The sequence below is a fragment of the Callithrix jacchus genome, chromosome 5, assembly GCF_049354715.1.
Source record: "Callithrix jacchus isolate 240 chromosome 5, calJac240_pri, whole genome shotgun sequence".
In the NCBI taxonomy this organism is placed as follows: Eukaryota; Metazoa; Chordata; class Mammalia; order Primates; family Cebidae; genus Callithrix; species Callithrix jacchus.
The window spans coordinates 118,615,770-118,635,014 of record NC_133506.1 but is presented as its reverse complement, the minus strand read 5'-3'; the positions used below and the strand labels follow the sequence as shown (position 1 = coordinate 118,635,014).

General features: G+C 42.3%; 1 protein-coding gene across 2 annotated transcripts in view; it reads left to right on the top strand.

Annotated features, from left to right (window-relative positions):
- Positions 1-18,833, top strand: part of KPNB1 (karyopherin subunit beta 1) — a 34,904-nt gene extending 16,071 nt beyond the window's left edge. For both annotated transcript variants that reach the window (XM_002748493.7, XM_078374271.1), the window contains 13 exons: positions 1,559-1,783; positions 3,006-3,197; positions 4,016-4,146; positions 5,279-5,426; positions 5,716-5,787; positions 7,490-7,634; positions 9,174-9,256; positions 9,753-9,860; positions 11,125-11,268; positions 11,701-11,806; positions 13,038-13,152; positions 13,536-13,697; positions 15,746-18,833. In XM_002748493.7, the coding sequence (XP_002748539.1) occupies positions 1,559-1,783; positions 3,006-3,197; positions 4,016-4,146; positions 5,279-5,426; positions 5,716-5,787; positions 7,490-7,634; positions 9,174-9,256; positions 9,753-9,860; positions 11,125-11,268; positions 11,701-11,806; positions 13,038-13,152; positions 13,536-13,697; position 15,746 (1,632 nt within the window). In that variant the 3' untranslated portion in view covers positions 15,747-18,833. The remainder of the gene's footprint in view (positions 1-1,558; positions 1,784-3,005; positions 3,198-4,015; positions 4,147-5,278; positions 5,427-5,715; positions 5,788-7,489; positions 7,635-9,173; positions 9,257-9,752; positions 9,861-11,124; positions 11,269-11,700; positions 11,807-13,037; positions 13,153-13,535; positions 13,698-15,745) is intronic.
- Positions 18,834-19,245: the final 412 nt, after the last annotated feature.

Here is a 19,245-nt window from a genome sequence, read left to right as displayed (position 1 = left end):
TCAGGTTTTGTTTTTTTGGTTTGTTTTTTGTTTTGTTTTTTGAGATGGAGTCTTACTCTGTCACCCAGGCTGGAGTGCAACCGCGCAATCTCAGCTCCTTGCAACCTCTGCCTCCTGGGTTTAAGTGATCCTCCCACATTGGCCTCCCAAGTCGCTGGAAGTTGCACGCCACCATGCCCAACTGATTTTTGTATTTCTAGCAGAGACAGGGTTTCACCTTGTTGGCCAGGCTGGTCTTGAACCCCTGACATCGGGTGATCCACCTGCCTTGGCCTCCCAGAGTGCTGGGATTAGAGGCGTGAGCCAGTGCGCCTGGCCTATAGTTGCTATTTTTAATCGTTTGACTTAGTAGCTTTACTTTTGTAGATTTTTACTGTGCTTTTCTTTTCTTGTTTGAGAACAAATTGTTCTTTGATGGTTTCTGAAACTGCATAGACAGCCTGCCTTAAATTACTATGTGGTGTGAATGGCCACAATTAGGAAGCTGTATCTTGGATTCTAACTTAAGGGGAGATATTAGTGGAATCTTTCTCTTTTTTGAGCTTTCTTATTTGTCTTTGTTTTTTGTATTTTGTTTTTTTTTTTTTTTTTGGTGGGGGGAACAGAGTCTTGCTCTGTCACCCAGGCTGGAATGTAGTGGTGCAATCTTGGCTCACTGCAACCATCATCTCCCAGGTTTAAGCAATTCTCTTGCCTCAGCCTCCCAAGTAGCTGGGATTCACAGTTGTGTGCCCCTATGCCCAACTAATTTTTGTATTTTTAGTGGAGATGAAGTTTTACCATGCTGCCCAGGCTGGTCTTAAACTCCTGAACTCAAATGATCTACCTGCTTCGGCCTCCCAAAGTGCTGGGATTACAGGTGTGAGCCACCGCGTCTCGCCTGATTTTTGAACTTTTGATTGAAACATGTCTGCTTCCCAGTCGTGGACTTCCTCACTTTCCTGGCCTTTTATCCTATAGGTTAATTTTTGTTGATTTTGGACTTTTCTGAGACAGTCTTACTCTGTCCCACAGGCTGGCCAATTTCTGCTCACTGTAACCTCTGCCTTCCAAGTTCAAGCAATTCTCCTGCCTTGGCCTCCGGAGTAGCTGGGACTACAGGCACATGCCGCTATACCTGGCTAATTTTTATATTTTTAGAAGAGATGGGGTTTCATCATGTTGGACAGGCTGGTCTCAAACTCCTGACCTCAGGTGATCCAACCACCTTGGCCTCCCAAAGTGCTGGGATTATAGGTGTAGGCCGCCACACCTGACCGATTTTGGACTTCATACAGCGTATACTCTTGTTTTGCATTTTATTCTAAATATTTTGCATGTAGTTGAAATTTTTTCATTCTTGTTGTATAGTACTAAATGGAATCTTCTTCCATCTGAATCTTGTTTAACAAAGGCTATGCTGTGATGAATGTTTGTAGAAGAGATAAAATATAAAGGTCTTATATTTTATTTTGCTGAAGTTTAAGTTCTGAAAACATTTGAGAGTATTCATAGGACCTTTAGAGTTTAAATGATTCTTTGGACAAAAATCTTAACTAGTGCCATATTCTTTCACCAGGATGAAAATGATGATGATGATGACTGGAACCCCTGCAAAGCAGCAGGGGTGTGCCTTATGCTTTTGGCTACCTGCTGTGAAGATGACATTGTCCCACATGTCCTCCCTTTCATTAAAGAACACATCAAGAACCCAGATTGGCGGTACCGGGATGCAGCAGTGATGGCTTTTGGTTGTATCTTGGAAGGACCAGAGCCCAGTCAGCTCAAACCGCTAGTTATACAGGTGAAGCTGAGGGATTTTTGGAGTGGAAAGTAGGATATTTAATACTGAAACTTGCATATCTTTATTTTTCAAAACAAAACTGTAAATTGTCATGTACAAAGGTTATTTCTAGATAGCTATTTCCTTTCAGTAAGGGTAAAATATATTTCTTAGGTTTTTAATTACATAAGGCAGCATGATCCAGAGACTTTTGAAAAATGACAAAAAAGAAAAGTCACCTTTAATTTCATTGCCCAGAAATACCACTCTTAACTCTGTATTTATCCTTGCAGCTTTTTCCTGTGCGCATGTGTGCACAACAGGATCTTCCTGTGCAGACTGTTTTACAACTTGTTTCTTCACTTAATACTGTGTTGTAAACATTTCCCGATAATTTTTTTTGCGCCTAGCACTAATCCCCCATAATTTTTAATAATAGCATTATTAATCTGTTAGTTGGACAAAATGGCATTTATGTAATGAAAATGTCCTTATGGAAATACTATGCTTGTTTTGCTATTATAAATCGTGCCATTGCACTCCAGCCTGGGTAACAAGAATGAAACTTCGTCTCAAGGAATAAAAGGAGTTTATTGTACTTGAGTTTAGTGCTTAAGGAATTCAGTCTTTCTGGATATAGCCGGATGCCTTCATAACTGTATCCTGGGAATTTTGAGTAATTCTTTTTTTTTTTTTTTTTTCTTTTTTTGAGATGGAGTCTCACTTTGTCACCCAGGCTGGAGTACAATGCTGTAATCTTGGCTCACTGCAAGCTCTGCCTCCTGGGTTCAAACAATTCTCCTTGTTCAGCCTCCTGAGTAGCTGGGACTACAGGCACCCACCACCACGCCTGGCTAATTTATGTATTTTTAGTAAAAACAGGGTTTCATCATGTTGGCCAAACTGGTCTCGAACTCCAACCTCAAGTGATCTGCCTGCCTTGGCCTCCGAAAGTGCTAGATTAAAGACATGAGCCATCATGGCTGGCCCTCTATCTAAGTAATTCATTGCAGACTACTGAAAGCATTTACACCTAATTATTAATACAAAATTCTGAACTGGAGTTTTGAAAGTTATTTTCAAATATTTTGAAAGATATTTCACACCATCTCTTGTAAAATTACAGAAGGATCTTGGTGACTTTTTTGAGTTAACCCATCCATTAGTATTTCTTTTTCTGAGGTAGCAGTTAGCATGAATTTTAATTTTTGTTTTACTTTGCTAATAATTGTTATATTTTCAGGCTATGCCCACCCTAATAGAATTAATGAAAGACCCCAGTGTAGTTGTTCGAGATACAGCTGCATGGACCGTAGGCAGAATTTGTGAGCTGCTCCCTGAAGCTGCCATCAATGATGTCTACTTGGCTCCCCTGCTGCAGTGTCTGATTGAGGGCCTCAGTGCTGAACCCAGAGTGGCTTCAAATGTGTGCTGGGTAAGGGATTTTGTTCCTGGTGAGAAAAGGAGCTTGCCCGCACCATTGGCAAGAAAGTAGAAGGTGTGGGAGAGAAGTGGATCTGCCTCACTGGAAGGCTTTTTTCTGAATAGCATTTTCTTTCTAATTTATTCAGTTAAAATGTGGGGGAGATTTCAACTGCAAGAGCCAGTGGGAGCAGTTGACTCATGGTTACCGGTTCCTGAACCACTTAAAACAGTCATGGGAACCCAGTGGGGAAACTATCTGGACTTGGCTTGCTTTCTTAAATTACTTGGGGACAAAAAGTTTTGATTAAGGTAGAGAGTTGTTGGCTACAAGAACTATAATTGCTGAGAAGAGAGCAAGCGGGAAGGAAGGTAGGTAGCCTCAATGCTGAGTCAGTATGGCCTAATGTAATTTGTTAAGGGGAGGAGGTTCAAATAAGGAAGGAATGGGGCTCAGAGTCTTTCTGTGAATGGACACAGACTAAATGAAATGGCAGTTATTGCTGAAAGTACTCTGATGCTTAGAGAGTTGTCAGATTATCAGTTATCAGACAGGATTTTTGTGATTGAAAGCATAAGAAATGAAATGGCAGTTGTTGCTGAAAATACTCTGCTGCTTAGAGAGTTGTCTGATTATCAGACAGGAGGAACAGAAAGTACAAATCAAATAGTTAATTTAAAAGATACCTGTAAAATGTTGTCTTGAGATGACCTTACCAAAAAAAAATTGGAGGTTCACTGACACAGCCCGAAAGTATCTTAATGAAAAATGAGATAATCCTAAGGTGTTGGGTTATTTCAGAACTAACATTAAACTTACCTGCATTTCAGGCATTCTCGAGTCTGGCTGAAGCTGCTTATGAAGCTGCAGATGTTGCTGATGATCAGGAGGAACCAGCGACTTACTGTTTATCTTCTTCATTTGAACTCATAGTTCAGAAGCTCCTGGAGACTACAGACAGGTAACTGATATTCCATGAAAATGAGGGACATCTTCGCATCTAAGTTCTGGTGCCTTCTGTGTGGAGGAGATATGTAGCTTAATTATAGAAGCATAGTGAGAAAGGACACGACTCTACCTTCTCTCTCTCTCTTTTTTTTTTTTGAGACGGAGTTTCGCTCTCTTTACCCAGGCTGGAGTGCAATGGCACGATCTCGGCTCACCACAACCTCCACCTCCTGGGTTCAAGCAATTCTTCCGTGTCAGCCTCCTGAGTAGCTGGGATTACAGGCACACACCACCATAGCCAGCTAATTTCCCCGACAACTACCATATTTTTATATGGGATCAAGAACTTGGGGTGAATACAGTTGACTTATAAACAAGCTTTTGAAATGTTGTTTAAAGGGGATTATAAGTTGGAGACAACCTTTAATGATTCATGCTTTATGTCAGCTATACCTAAAGTCATGAACAAAGTAAACCTTCAGGAAGGGAGCTGAGCACAAAATGTTTTTTTTTTTCCTTTAGTTTTTGAGACAGAGTCACGCTCCTGTCACCGAGGCTGGAGTGCAATGGTGTGATCTTGGCTAACTGCAACCTCCCAGGTTCGAGTGATTCTCATACCTCAGCCTCCCACATAGCTGGGACTACAGGTGCCCACCAATGTGCCTGGCTAATTTTTATACTTTCAGTAGAGATGAGGTTTCACCATGTTGGCCAGGCTGGTCACAAACTCCTGACACCTCAGGTGATCTGCCCACCTCGGCCTCCTAAGTTCTGGGATTACAGGTGTGAGTCACCTGTACCCAAGAAAATTGGGGTATTTTCTTCATAGCTATTCAGACAACCTGTTAAATTGTTAACATGGTTCTTTACCATTTCAAACCATTTTTCCCTCTGTAATTTTAGCTCATTTCCTAAAGGACCGTTCTAAATTTTAGCTGTCTGGAGACCATAATGAACATAACTGTTGGCTCAAAGGACTTGAAGATTTGGTTATTAGATATTGTGTTTCCAAACTCAAACCATGTCTGCAGTCATACCAGTTTCTGAGTTCTTATTTCTGGCAAGACAGTGTCTATATTCTCTGTATTATTCTCTGTCCTTTCCCCTCAGTTGAGCCTTTAAGATTTTCGCTGTGTTCTTTACAGACCCGATGGACACCAGAACAACCTGAGGAGTTCTGCATATGAATCTCTGATGGAAATTGTGAAAAACAGTGCCAAGGATTGTTACCCTGCTGTCCAGAAAACGACTTTGGTCATCATGGAGCGACTGCAGCAGGTGCTTCAGATGGAGGTGAGACCTAAGAAGGCCCCTGACTATGGGTGGGAATAGGGCAGTACTTTGGACACCTAGGTCTATTTTCCAGACTGTTCTGTCTTTTTGGTGTTTATATATTTTCTCAGAAGGATATGAAGTTTATTTAAAAAAAATTACACCTTAACGTTAGCATTGCTTGTCATGGTTTACTCAGACATGTGTTATATATATTGTGGGTTTGTTGTTGTTGTTTACTTTCCTGTGTTGGCATTAGGGAAGATTATTGAATGGTTACGTAGAGTATGTTTTCTTCTTTTCCTTGTAGTCACATATCCAGAGCACATCCGATAGAATCCAGTTCAATGACCTTCAGTCTTTACTCTGCGCAACTCTTCAGGTATTATGGTGCTATATCATTTCTTAGTAACTCCAGGAAAGATAATTAATATCTCAGTATGACAAGTTCATGTATACACAGAACTCAAAAATGGTATCGATGATGCTGATCAGAAGCTGTTCTCAGAAGACTTTGGTCTGTGATTGATGAATTGGGAGAGGAATTTCCCACCGGCCTTTCCTCACTGTCTAGAAAGATTCAAATCCTACTTTATTTATAGATGGTCTAGATATAATCTTGATAAACTCAAATCAACTTGACTTCTCCCAACTCAGTGTACACTCATCAAACCTCCCTTCCTCACTCTTGTTTGTTTCAACTAATGTCTCAGTGTAGAGAAGTAAACTACTTGATGTTTGATGGTTCCTCCCAGCTGTATAGCTGGTTTGTGTTGACAGCTTGAATGGTTTTGGTTTTTTGATTTTGAAAACCAAAAGAACTCTTGGTTTTTAATTAAGTTATTCGAGCCTAGCTCAGTCATATTTGGTTCCCAGCTATAGTTCACTTGACTAAAAATAAAGCCTTGAGTTTGTACCATCATCTTTTGAAACATTTGCTGTTTGACCTATTGTCAGTGACATTAATTGAAACAAGAAGAAGGAATGTTTGATGAATGTATATTGAATTGAGAGAAGTCAAGTTGGTTTGATTTTTATCAAGATTATTTCTAGACCATCTGTAAATGGGTAGGATATAGGAAGGGTTGCTTTTTGTTTGTTTTATTAAAAAGAGCTCTAAGGTAACAGGGCTTTTTTAAAGCTCAAGTAATTTAACTATCTAGTAAGACTAGACTATGGAGGCTACCAGCATGGATTTGTCAGACACTAAGGCAAATAAAATGCAGACATGACCTTCTGCACAATGGAGGATCAGCTCACATTGGTTCTGAATTGAGAAATTCAGAAACTGGGGAATGTTAAAATGTATTGCTGGCTGGGCACAGTGGCTCACCCCTGTAATCCTAGCATTTTGGGAGGCCAAGGTGGGTAGATATCTGAGGTCAAGAGTTTGAGATCAGCCTGGCCAACATGGTAAAACCCTGTCTCTACTAAAAATACAAAAATTAGCTTGACACAGTGTGTTGTGTGCCTGTAATCCGAGCTACTGGGAGACTGAGGCACAAGAATTGCTTGAACCCGGGAGGCGGAGGTTGCAGTGAGCCAAGATAACACCACTATACTCCAGCCTGGGCAACAGAGTGAGACTCTGTCTTAAAAACAAAAAAGTAGGGAGAGGGCTGGGTGCAGTGGCTCATACCTGTAATCCCAGCACTTTGGGAGGCTGAGGTGGGCGGATCAGCTCAGATTGGGAGTTCGAGACCAGCCTGACCAACATGGGGAAACTTTGTCTCTATTAAAATACAAAAAATCAGCCAGGTGTGGTGGTGTGCGCCTGTGATCCCAGCTACTTGGGAGGCTGAGGCAGGAGAATTGCTTGAACCCGGGAGGCTGAGGTTGCGGTGAGTCGAGATTGCGCCATTGCACTCCAGCCTGGGCGACGAGTTAAACTGCATCTCAAAAAAAAAAAAAAAAAAAAAAAGTATTGTTAATGATTGGTATTATCAGAGTTTTTTAGTATAAAAAGTACATTTGGCATTCACAAAAGAAAGTCAAAGGACTTAATTGATTTTTAAAAAGAAGGTATACTGTTCTGATTGGGAGATTGGGAATCAACTGATCTTGAACTCTTACTCATTTCACAGAATGTTCTTCGGAAAGTGCAACATCAAGATGCATTGCAGATCTCTGATGTGGTCATGGCCTCCCTGTTAAGGATGTTCCAAAGCACAGCTGGCTCTGGGGGAGTACAAGAGGATGCCCTGATGGCAGTTAGCACACTGGTGGAAGGTCAGTGAAAAATACTGTCTGGTCAGGGAATGTCTTTAGAATGCAGGCATTTCAGTGGCCTTAAATAATTGTCACCCAGGCTGGAGTGCCGTATCATGATCTTGGCACACTGCAGCTTCCACATCCTGGGATCAAGTGATTCTTCCACCTGAGCCCCCACCCCCACCCCCGACACACCAGTAGCTAAGACTACAGATGCACACCACCATGCCTGGCTAATTTTTTATATTTTTGGTAGAGACGGGGTTTCGCCGTGTTGCCCATGCTGGTCTCAAACTCCTGAGTCAAGTGATGCTTCTGCCTCAGCCTCCCAAAGTGCTAGAATTATAGATGTGAGCCACCATGCCAGGACGTTAAAGGATTTTTAACTACAGAAAGCATAGTCCTTCTACTGGGGCATGAGTCACTTCAAAGTTAGATTGAACTTAAGTGTAAATTTGTATAACTGCCTTACTGCCTTGTCAGTCTGTTTAAATGTGGAGTCAGTTTGCAGCTAAGATTGGCTGAGTGTTTTTTTGTTGTTGTTTGAAATGGAGTCTTGCTGTTGCCCTGGCTGGGGTACAGTAACATGAGCTAACCACAACCTTTGCCTCCCAGGATCAAGCGATTCTCCTGCCTCCGCCTCCTGAGTAGCTTGGATTATAGGCATGAGCCACTGTGCCCAGCCAAAAGTTTCTATTTTCTTCCTTTTTTTACCTTCTATTGCAATCACCTGGTTTGGGTTGTAATGCTTTGGGCTCAGATTGACACATCATGGTGCCTGGTATGGGATGAAATGAAGCATTGAGCACATTCTAGGAATTGATTTTCTGATTTTTACATGTGTGACTGCGACATTGCTTTAGGGAAGCCATATCTGACTTAAGACTTTTTGAAGGGCCATTACAAAGCACTTAGAATCTGGAATGCCTCTTCAGGGGTGGCTTATAAGTACATTACTAAGGCCATTTACCTAAGGACCACTCTCCTGAGGACCAGACCTATTTTTGGCATAAACAGTCTATGTCCAACTGGTCTGTCAACATTTGACCACCCTTCTGAAAGGGCAAGGAAGTTAATTTTGGCTCCTGAGGTGGCTGATTTGGATCTGAAGCCCAGTGCTGCTTTTCCTTACCGTGACTTGTTAAGCCCTTGATGGGATTGCTGAAGGACCCTGCATTGAAGCTGGTCTGCAGAAAGGACACGCTATTATCAGATGAGGGGGTGGACAAGAGGCAGTATTGCTGGTTTAGCCCATTTAAAATTAACCTCCATATTCCTTGAGGTCCATACCTTTTTGTTGTGTTAGCCAGAGAAAAGCCCTATTCTGTGGAGAGTTAGCATTGTCTCTGTGGCGTAAGAATTAGGGCCTTTCCAGCAGTAATAAATGTGGCTTATGTAAGCCTTCAATGTCTTCATGATAGAATCCGTAACTGACTCACATTCCACCTGACCTGTTGAGTGGAGCCGAGTCCATTTTGGGAGAGGTAGGATGGGTTATTTTGGCCTACTCTGTTACCCCATGGTGCTGTCATTGACTAATAGTTTGTTTCATTACAGTGTTGGGAGGTGAATTTCTCAAATACATGGAGGCTTTTAAACCCTTCCTGGGCATTGGATTAAAAAATTATGCTGAGTACCAGGTAGGATATGCTTTTTAAAATAATATATTCTCATTTATACCTGAGAGTCACTGTAGTGCAGATAAAACCAGGTTCTTATACCTTAGGTAGTTTTTCCCTTATACATTGTCCTAAAAAGCAAGCTGCTTTATTCATTGCCTAAGCATTTCAACTGGAAGTAGTCCATGAAAAACAAGTTATTAGATGCACCAGATAAAGGCTTACAAGATGACTGTTTATTGGCCTAGACAGTACTGATGCAGGGGCAGCCATAAAGTTGAGTTATCAGCACCCTGGAGAGCAAGGCTTTTTTTTTTTTTTTTTACTTTTGTCAGTAATATCTCTCAGTGTTTGTTCACTTCCTGCTGTATTGGTTGTTAAAAAATTAGGCAGAGGGAAGATGTTTTCTCCTTTGACTTTAGGTTCAAGTGATAAAGGCCCAGTAGCTAGGTAAAAGTAATATCTTACCCCAGCAGGCAGCCTTTTTGTTAAAGATTATATCCTTGATTCTTGGCAGGTTTGTTTGGCAGCTGTGGGCTTAGTGGGAGACTTATGCCGTGCCCTGCAATCCAACATCATACCTTTCTGTGATGAGGTGATGCAGCTGCTTCTGGAAAATTTGGGGGTGAGTGTCTACACACAATCTAAATAACCAGTCTTTGAAGAAATCAACAGTTGGAAAGACAGTTAAATGTCAACATCAGGCCATCTGTGATGGCTCATACCTGTAATCCCAGCACTTTGGAAGTATGAGATGGGTGGATCACAAAGTCAGAAGTTCAAGACCAGCCTGGCCAACATGGTGAAACCCTGTCTCTACTACAAAAACTAACTGGGCGTGGTGGCAGGTACCTGTAATCCCAGCTACTTGGGAGGCTTTGGCAGAAGAATCACTTGTACCTGAGAGGCGGAGGTTGTGGTGAGTCAAGACCGCACCATGGCACTCCAGCCTGGAAAGAGTGAAACTTTGTCGCGCGCCCCCCCCACACCAAAAAAAATCAACATCAGGAACACGGAGCTGTAAGTTTCTATAACATTGTCTGTGGGCTCATAAAGAGAGGAGTTGTTCATTTCACAGATTATGTTAAAGAAAGATTGTAAAATTGAGATGGACTCTAGCTCTGTCACCAGGCTGGAGTTCAGTGGCGCAGTCTCAGCTAAACTGCACCCTCTGCCTCCCGGGTTCAAGCGATTCTCCTGCCTCAGCCTTTCAAGTATCTGGGATTACAGGCACACACCACCACGACCGGTTAATTTTTGTAATTTTAGTAGAGGCAGGGTTTCATCATGTTGGCCAGGATGTTCTCAATCTCCTGACCTCATGATCCGCCCACCTCAGCGTCCCAAAGTGCTGGGATTACAGGCGTGAGCCACTACGCCTGGCCACAAAAGATTGTAAAGTTAATTAAAGGAACATGTGCTCTACTAGAGATTTTTAAAACAGTAAAATGAAAAGGAAAAGGAAATACAGATGTTCCTTGACTTATGATGGAGGTGGGTCCCAATAAACACATTGTAAAGTGGAAAAATCATCAAACCATCATGAGCGGGGGACCATTTGTGTATTATACCTGTCTCCAAAGATAGCCATCATTAATTATGATGTGTGTCTTTAAGCTTTATTACCCAGCTTTGCTACTTTGCTTCTGTGTTTTCAGACAAGTCACTTGATTGACTCTTAAGTCTCTCTTCATGTGTAAAGTGAGAATAACAGTACCTGGGTTAGTTTCTTAGAATTAATGTGAGGTGCAAATAGGAAAGGTTTTGTAAGCCATATAGGATCATCCAAATATTTAAAATCAGTAGTTGCTTGTTAGCAATGAGTTTCTTGAACCTTTGGACCAAACAAGTTTTGATTTTTATTCACTTTTCCTTTTGTTCCTTGTCAGAATGAGAACGTCCACAGGTCTGTGAAGCCACAGATTCTGTCAGTGTTTGGTGATATTGCCCTTGCTATTGGTGGAGAGTTTAAAAAATACTTAGAGGTTGTATTGAATACTCTTCAGCAGGCCTCCCAAGCCCAGGTGGACAAGGTAAGCTTGAAGCTATCTTGAGGCTATTCTTTTTTTTTTTTTTTTTTTTTTTTGAGACGGAGTTTCGCTCTTGTTACCCAGGCTGGAGTGCAATGGCGCGATCTCTGCTCACCGCAACCTCCGCCTCCTGGGTTCAGGCAATTCTCCTGCCTCAGCCTCCCGAGTAGCTGGGATTACAGGCGCGCGCCACCATGCCCAGCTAATTTTTTATATTTTTAGTGGAGATGGGGTTTCACCATGGTGACCAGGATGGTCTTGATCTATTGACCTCGTGATCCACCCGCCTCGGCCTCCCAAAGTGCTGGGATTACAGGCTTGAGCCCCTGCGCCCGGCCGGCTATTCAACTGTAATTGGAGGGACTATTGACAAACATGCAGCTAAAGGTGATCAGCACAATGTAGGTTCTGTTCTTTGTTCTTTGTGTCTTACAGTCAGACTATGACATGGTGGATTATCTGAATGAGCTAAGGGAAAGCTGCTTGGAAGCCTATACCGGAATTGTCCAGGGATTGAAGGGGGATCAGGAAAACGTACACCGTTGAGTATACAACCCTTCGTCCACTGGCCAGTGTGCACTTAGCCAGATGGGCTATGTCTGTCATTCTGTAGCTCGCTTGTGAACTAGCACCTGTTGCTTAAAGGCAGGGAGAAGGGGGAGCAGTGACCTAATGAAGTGAGTGGCTTGGGGAAGACTAGACCATTATTTTTGCTCCTCTTTTTTTTGAGATGGAGGCTTATTCTCACCCAGGCTAGAGTACAGTGGTGTGATCTTGGCTCACTGCAACCGCTACCTCCCAGGTTCAAGCGATTCTCTTGTATCAGCCTCCATAGTAGCTGCAATTACAGGCACCTGCCACTATGCCCAGCTAATTTTTGTGTTTTTAGTAGAGGCAAGGTTTTTGCCTTGTTGCCCAGGCTGGTCTTGAACTCCTGACCTCAAGTGATCTAGCCGGCTCGGCCTCCCAAAGTGCTGGGATTACAGGCTTGGGCCACTGTGCCCAGCCTTTTTATTTTTATTTTTTGGAGACAGTCTCACTCTGTCACCCAAGCTGGAGTACAAGTGGCATGATCGTGGCTCATTGTAATATTCACCTCCCCAGTTCAAGAGATTCTCAGGCCTCAGCTTCCCGAGTAGCTGGGACTATAGGCATGTACCACCACATCTGGCTTTTTTGTATTTTAGTAGAGATGGGATTTCACCATGTTGTCCAGGCCGCTCTCGAACTCCTGAGCTCAGGTAGTTGGCCTCCCAAAATGATGGGATTACAGGCATGAGCCACTGTGCCTGGGCCTTTGCTTTTTTTCCCCTCATATATCTTGAGTGTTGCAAGGGATGAGATTCAGCAAAAGTGTTAGGGGCGGGGGAACAACATAAATGCTTCCAGTATCAACTGTGAGTGGAAGGTCCCCTACCCCCTTCCCACCCCTGCAAGCTAAATTGGAGTATTAGGGAATCAGAATTCCCATTACTTGTTATTGTTGCTAATTGGGGAAATTTTTTTACGTAACCTCTGGTATCATTAGCTCAAGAAAAAGTTAAATTTGTTTCTTCTATATTTGCCTGTAGGAAGAGGAATATTTGTCTCTTCTGTGACTTGAGGGAATGACACATTAATCAAAGGAAGAATAATTTGATATAACTATGCTGTGCATCTAGTTATCTAGCTTGGACCTTGTTGATAGGGGTATAACAGTTGAAAATTTTGAAAAAGGATGGAGTTCTGCCATATGAAGGACAGCTGCATCAGACCTTCTCTCTCTCTTGTAGCGGATGTGATGTTGGTACAACCCAGAGTAGAATTTATTCTGTCTTTCATTGACCATATTGCTGGAGATGAGGATCATACAGATGGAGTAGTAGCTTGTGCTGCTGGACTAATAGGGTAAGTTATACCCTGCTTCTAAGAGCTGAATAGAACTACTCATGGAAAATGAGAAAACGTGTAGTAAGTAATTTTGAGAGTAGCATGGATAGCAACAATTTACTTATTTGGCAGGGAGATTTCTTCTTTGTAGAACCCTTTATGTCCTGTTTTGAGTGTTTATATGATATTTATTACAGACCCTCAAGGTCTCTATTGCACTCCATTAAACTCTAATGTTGGTCAACAAATTGCCTCTGTTTAGTGACCCCTACTGAGGGTTTTATTTATCTCTGAAATATGCTAAGAAACCCATAGCCAGCTTAGCACTGGTTTGGAAGGCTCAAAACAGGATACTGGTATGGGGCCATGAGCTCATTCTCAGCTGTGTTTATTTTGCACAGGGACTTATGTACAGCATTTGGAAAGGATGTACTGAAATTAGTAGAAGCTAGGCCAATGATTCATGAATTGTTAACTGAAGGGCGGAGATCGAAGACTAACAAAGCAAAAACCCTTGCTACATGGGCAACAAAAGAACTGAGGAAACTGAAGAACCAAGCTTGGTAAGATATTGCTTCTACTGTCCTCTTCTACTTCCTGGAGGAGGGGAGTTCTGTTTTCCTTAGGCCATTCTGGTAAGCACTGCTTTCTGGCATTTTTTTTGTTTGTACTCTTTTCCATTTAGGTGCTTCTGGGTCAGGCAACCTCAGTTTTTCTTTGAGCCAAATGTTTTACTCCTTATAGTGATGGAGAATAAAACTTTTATTTATTTTATTTTATTTTTTGAGACAGACTCTCGCTGTTGTTACCCAGACTGGAGTGCAATGGCACGATCTTGGCTCACCGCAACCTCCGCCTCCTGGGTTCAAGCCATTCTCCTGCCTTAGCCTTCCAAGTAGCTGGGACTACAGGCGCGCGCCACCATGCCCAGCTAATTTTTGTATTTTTAGTAGAGACAGGGTTTCACCTTGTTGACCAGGATGGTCTCGATCTCTTGACCTCGTGATCCACCCGCCTCGGCCTCCCGAAGTGCTGGGATTAAAGGCATGAGCCACCGCGCCTGGCCTGAACTTTTATAACTGTAATTCACTGAAATTCCCAGAGTATTTTGGGTCCTAATAATATCATCAGTAATGTCATTTCCCCCAATTCTCTTTTCTGTTTTTTATTTCTTTCCTCATGCCCTCTTCTTTACAGCAGTGCTTTTAGACATTGCCTAGCTCTACAGAAGATTTCCAAAGTCTAAGTTGTCTGGCTCCTACTTTTGTTTTGTGTGTGTGTGTGATTTTCTTTTTGAGATGGAGTCTCACTGTCACCCAGGCTGGAGTGCGGTGGCATAATTTTGACTCATTGCAACCTCCACCTCCCAGGTTTGAGCAACTCTCCTGTCTCAGCTTCCCGAATAGCTAGGATTACAGGTGCATGCCACGCCACCATACCCAACTAACTTTCTTTTTTTCTTTTTCTCTTTTTTTTTTTTGAGACAATCTCACTCTGTTGCCCAGGCTGGAGTGCAGTGGCGCCATCTTAGCTCATTGTAACCTCTGCCCTCCTGGGTTCAAGTGATTCTCCTGCCTTAGTCTCCCAAGTAGCCGGGACTACAAGCATGAGCCACTACATCTGACTAATTTTTTGTTTGTGTGACGGACTCTTGCTTTGTCACCCAGGCTGGAGTGCAGTGGTGCGATCTTGGCTCACTGTAGCCTCAGCCTCCCAAGTATCTGGGATTACACGTGCCTGCCACTGTACTTGGCTAATTTTTTTTTGTATTTTTAGTAGAGACGGGGTTTCACCATGTTGGCCAGGCTGGTTCTAATCTCAGGTGTTCCGCTCATCTTGGCCTCCCAAAAGTGAAGAGATTACAGGCGTGTGCCATCATGCCAGGCCTTGGCTCATACTTTGAAATGCAATTTGTTTGGAGACAGGGTCTCCCCAGGCTGGAGTGCAGTGGTACAATCATACCTCACAGAAGCCTCCAGCTCCTGGGCTTGAGTGGGCCTCCTGCCCCACCCTCCCAAATTGTTGGGACTACAGGCAAGTACCTCCATGTCTGGCTAATTTTTTCTATTTTTCGAGATGAGGTCTTTTTTTTTTTTTTTTTTTTTTTTGGGACAGTCTTGCTTTTTTGTGCGGGCTGGCGTGCAGTGGTGTGATCTCGGCTCACTGCATCCTCTACCTCCTGGGTTCAAGTGATTCTCTTGCCTCAACCTCCCTAGTAGCTGAGGTTACAGGCATACACCACTACGCCTGGCTAATTTTTTGTATTTTTAGTAGAGACAGGGTTTCACTGTGTTAGGAAGGTCTTAATCTCCTGACCTCGTGATCTGCCCACCTCTGCCTCTTAAAGTGCTGCGATTACAGGCGTGAGCCACTGCACCCAGACTGAAATACAGTTTTAATTTCTTTCCCTCTTAATTAGTTATCTTACCATGCAGATCTCAGTAAAATTGGCTCTTTTGAGTTTCCCTCCCACCCTTTGAGTTAGGTGCTAATAAGAGAGCGGGTTGATGGCATAAAGGGAGAGAAGAGTGTCAGTCCTTGAAAAGTTGACAAATTCCATTCAGTTTATGTGATCTTAGAGATTGACTTTTTTTTTTCCATCTGTTTTCAGATCTGTCACCATTGGGATGATAACCTGAGGACCCCCACTGGAAATCTCCAATCTTTTGAAAAACCTGGAAGTGAGGAGTGTGCACGGATGCTGAATGTTTGGGAATGAGAGGATGAGTGAGTGAGGCTTGAAAACACACCACATTGAAAATCCTGCCACAGCAGCAGCCGCAGCCGCCAACAGCAGCGCTGTTAGTGAGCTAAGTAAGCACTGACTTCGTAGAAAACCATAACATCGGCCATCTTGGAAAAGAGAAAGCAATGGAGTTACTTATTAAAAAAAAAAGAAAGAAAGGAAAAAAGAAAGCTATCTCTTCCCAGGAGAGGCTAGAAGTAGCTTTTCTGTCTTTTGGCCGGTGTGGAGTGGAATGACTGGTTTGGGAGAGGAGGAGGGACTGGGTTCAGCTGTGGTGCTTTGTTGTAAAAGGCAGCCTGGCCTTTGCTACTGAGGAGAAAGATGGAGCCTGGGTCTCAAGCCCACCTTCGCTGTACCTTTGCCACATGGTACTGTATGCTTGCCAGCTAGAAGGAGGGTGAGGGATTTTTTACAGTCTGAGAATGAGTGTGTATGAGTGAGGCGGTATCCACATTCTCAACTTCAAGTCATTGCAGTTTCTTTTTCCCAGAAAACAAGGGGTTAGATGTTGCATTTCATAAAAACTAACCGAAGTTCTGTCTACTGATGCAGCACAAGAGATGTAAAAAAAAAACAAAACAAAAAAACAAAAGAAAAAAAAACAAAAAGAGGAAAGACGCTCTTTAGGTTTTTTGTTTTTTTTTTTTTTAATTATTATTATTACTCTAGGGAAAACACTGACGAATGGTCAGAGCTCCTATCCTGATCTTTTCATCAAGGCGCCTTTCCTAATATGGTTCAACTGTGAATGTAGAAGTGGGGGGGAGGGGGGAGAAAAAGAAAACTCTGGCGTTAGAGGATATAGAAAAATAAAAGTACAATTGTTACAAATAAAGAACGCAGACTTCAAAAACAAAATAAGTCACGACCCAAACAAACCAAAATTTCAATGATCAGAATTGGCAGCACAAAGAAAACGCCCTCTCCTGACTTGTATTGTGGCAGTCTGAACGCCCCCAGAAAATTGTGCCAAAGAGTTTAGAAAAACAAATACACAATAAAAGTAAACACACATACACACAAAACAGCAAACTTCAGGTAACTATTTTGGATTGCAAACAGGATAAATTTAATGTTCGAACAATCTGATAAAATAACCGTTTGGAAACTGCTTGGCCTTCTGTTCTTTTATTTGATTGACTACAATGTGGTATTGGTCTCTTGCTGCACTTCAAAATCAACCAACAAAAAGAAAAAATTGTGTGTGTGTGTGAATACACACACTAACTAGAACTCTTGTGATGAAAATGGCACTTGAAAAAGGTTATATTTTTCCACTGAAGTTGAAGGTTAATAAAATGGTGTCAAAAGTTCCCCTGGTCACACACTTTAATATTTTTTTAGAAGTGTGATGTGGTATGATTACCATAAATCAGACTTTAATTATTTTCCCTTGTACAAGGGAACAGGGCACCCTGAATTTTAGACTCTCAGCAATAAGAAGGGATGTTGGTGAGCTTTGATCCTCTTGGTTTTGCATTTGTTAGGAGTTTTTGCTGGCATTTTGAATATGCTGCTTTCAAAAACAAGGAAGTTTTAAAATTGCTTCCTGGTCCTTAGAGGACTAGAAAACAAGACCCTCATTCCCACTTTCATTTCCACTCTAGCAAAAAGTATGGGCTTGTGTTTTTCTCCAACTTGTTTATATCTTCCCTTCCATGTCCAAGCCTTCCATTCATAAGTGGGATTGGCTCAGTTTTGCCCATCCATATGGCAGCATCTCTAAAGCTCTTGTACAGGGTATCAGATATTGTGCCTTTTGGTGCCAGGTTCAGAGTCAAGTGCCGATCTATGAACCAGTGTACAAAAAAAAAAATCCAGGTATTTGAAGGAGAGACGCTCCATTGTGAATAAAGAGCTCATACCAGCTCCTAAGCCCTATTAACAAGAGGCATGGTCCTCTAATGCCTTGTTTCCATTTCAGTTGTTTAAGAGAGAGAATGATGTACTAACCATTCCTGATTATTAGATAGGGTTGGGTCAGGGCTTAGGGAGGGGGCAGAAATATTGGGGATAGAAAAAATATCTGATCATTCCTCAGTGCTACCCATTTCTGTCCTGTGTGGGCTGCTTAGCTAGACAGCAGGAGAATAAAGTACACCGAGAACCATAATGAAAAAAACCTTGCGTGTTTTGTCATGTTTTGTTCCAGGGAAGCAGTTGATGAATGCTGTTACTAATGCTTTCTCCCAGATCCATTCAATGGTGGAGAGGAGGAAATGCTTGGCTGGTTGGATGTGGTCTTCGTGCCTTGCAGTTATTCTGCACTGGTTATGCATTTAATCCTCCTCTTTTCTAGTTTTTGCTAGTGGATTTTCCATAGTCTGGGTATTTGTCCTTAAATCAATAGTACCACCTAAGGTAACTGGATGCAAAATGCATTCTGTCCACTCACTGTCTGGGCTTTCCCCACCCTAGTCTTGGCACATTCCTTCAAGAATGTAGTTACCGTCTGCTTGGGAAGACGTCAGTGCAAATGTGAAGAAGATGGGCATCAGACTAGGCTTTGGTTTGCCACAAGTGGCAGCTGCCTATATCAATTACATTTATTTAATTTTGCTTTTCATTTTTCCCAGTTCTCAGCCCCCCTGTTGAAATGGGGTTTTTGCTGTCAGAGGCAACTGTAATACTGCCTTAGGGACTTCTGGAGAAAGGGAGGGGAATTGTTCAGCATAGTGTTTTAACTTTCAGAACCAAGCAATCTATTTACTCTTACTATTTAAGAAGTGTGTTAGTCTGACTTTAAGAGAAATCCAAACTCCATCAGCTTTTGATAGCATCTTGGTTTTTGAAACAATTTCAGTCTGTAATTGGCATTCAGAATGCCCTTGGCATGCCAGTCTGTGTGATGGCATTTAAGACCTGTGAAACACTTGAGTCCAACTCAATTAACCAAAACCGATAACCACCACCTTTATCTTCTAAATAAAGTCCACTTTATTTTTATTTTCAACATCTTGCTGCTGCATTTTTTTTTTGTCCGAAATGGTGTCACCTCCATGGAGGTGAAATGGTTTGAAAGAAGTTGGAATGTGTGGTGAGAGGGGTGTGTGGGGGTGTGTGTGTATGTGTATGTGTTGGGGGGAAAGGAAGGACGCATTTTGAAATGGACTCTACATAGTATAACGTGATACAGATGAAACAGTGTCCTACAAATGAAATAGGGAAAAAGTATACATGGAGGAGGTTTCATGTTTGGAGTTTGAAGCAGTAGCAGAGGTTGTCCTCTGCTTTATGTCTATTTCTCAAGCTAATGTGTCATCTAACGGATCGTCCAAAAGTTGGCTGTTCACTTAGTTTTCATCTTGTATTTCATTTCTGCTTGCACCCCTTCTCCCCTCTACCCCCTGCCCCGCCACAGAAAC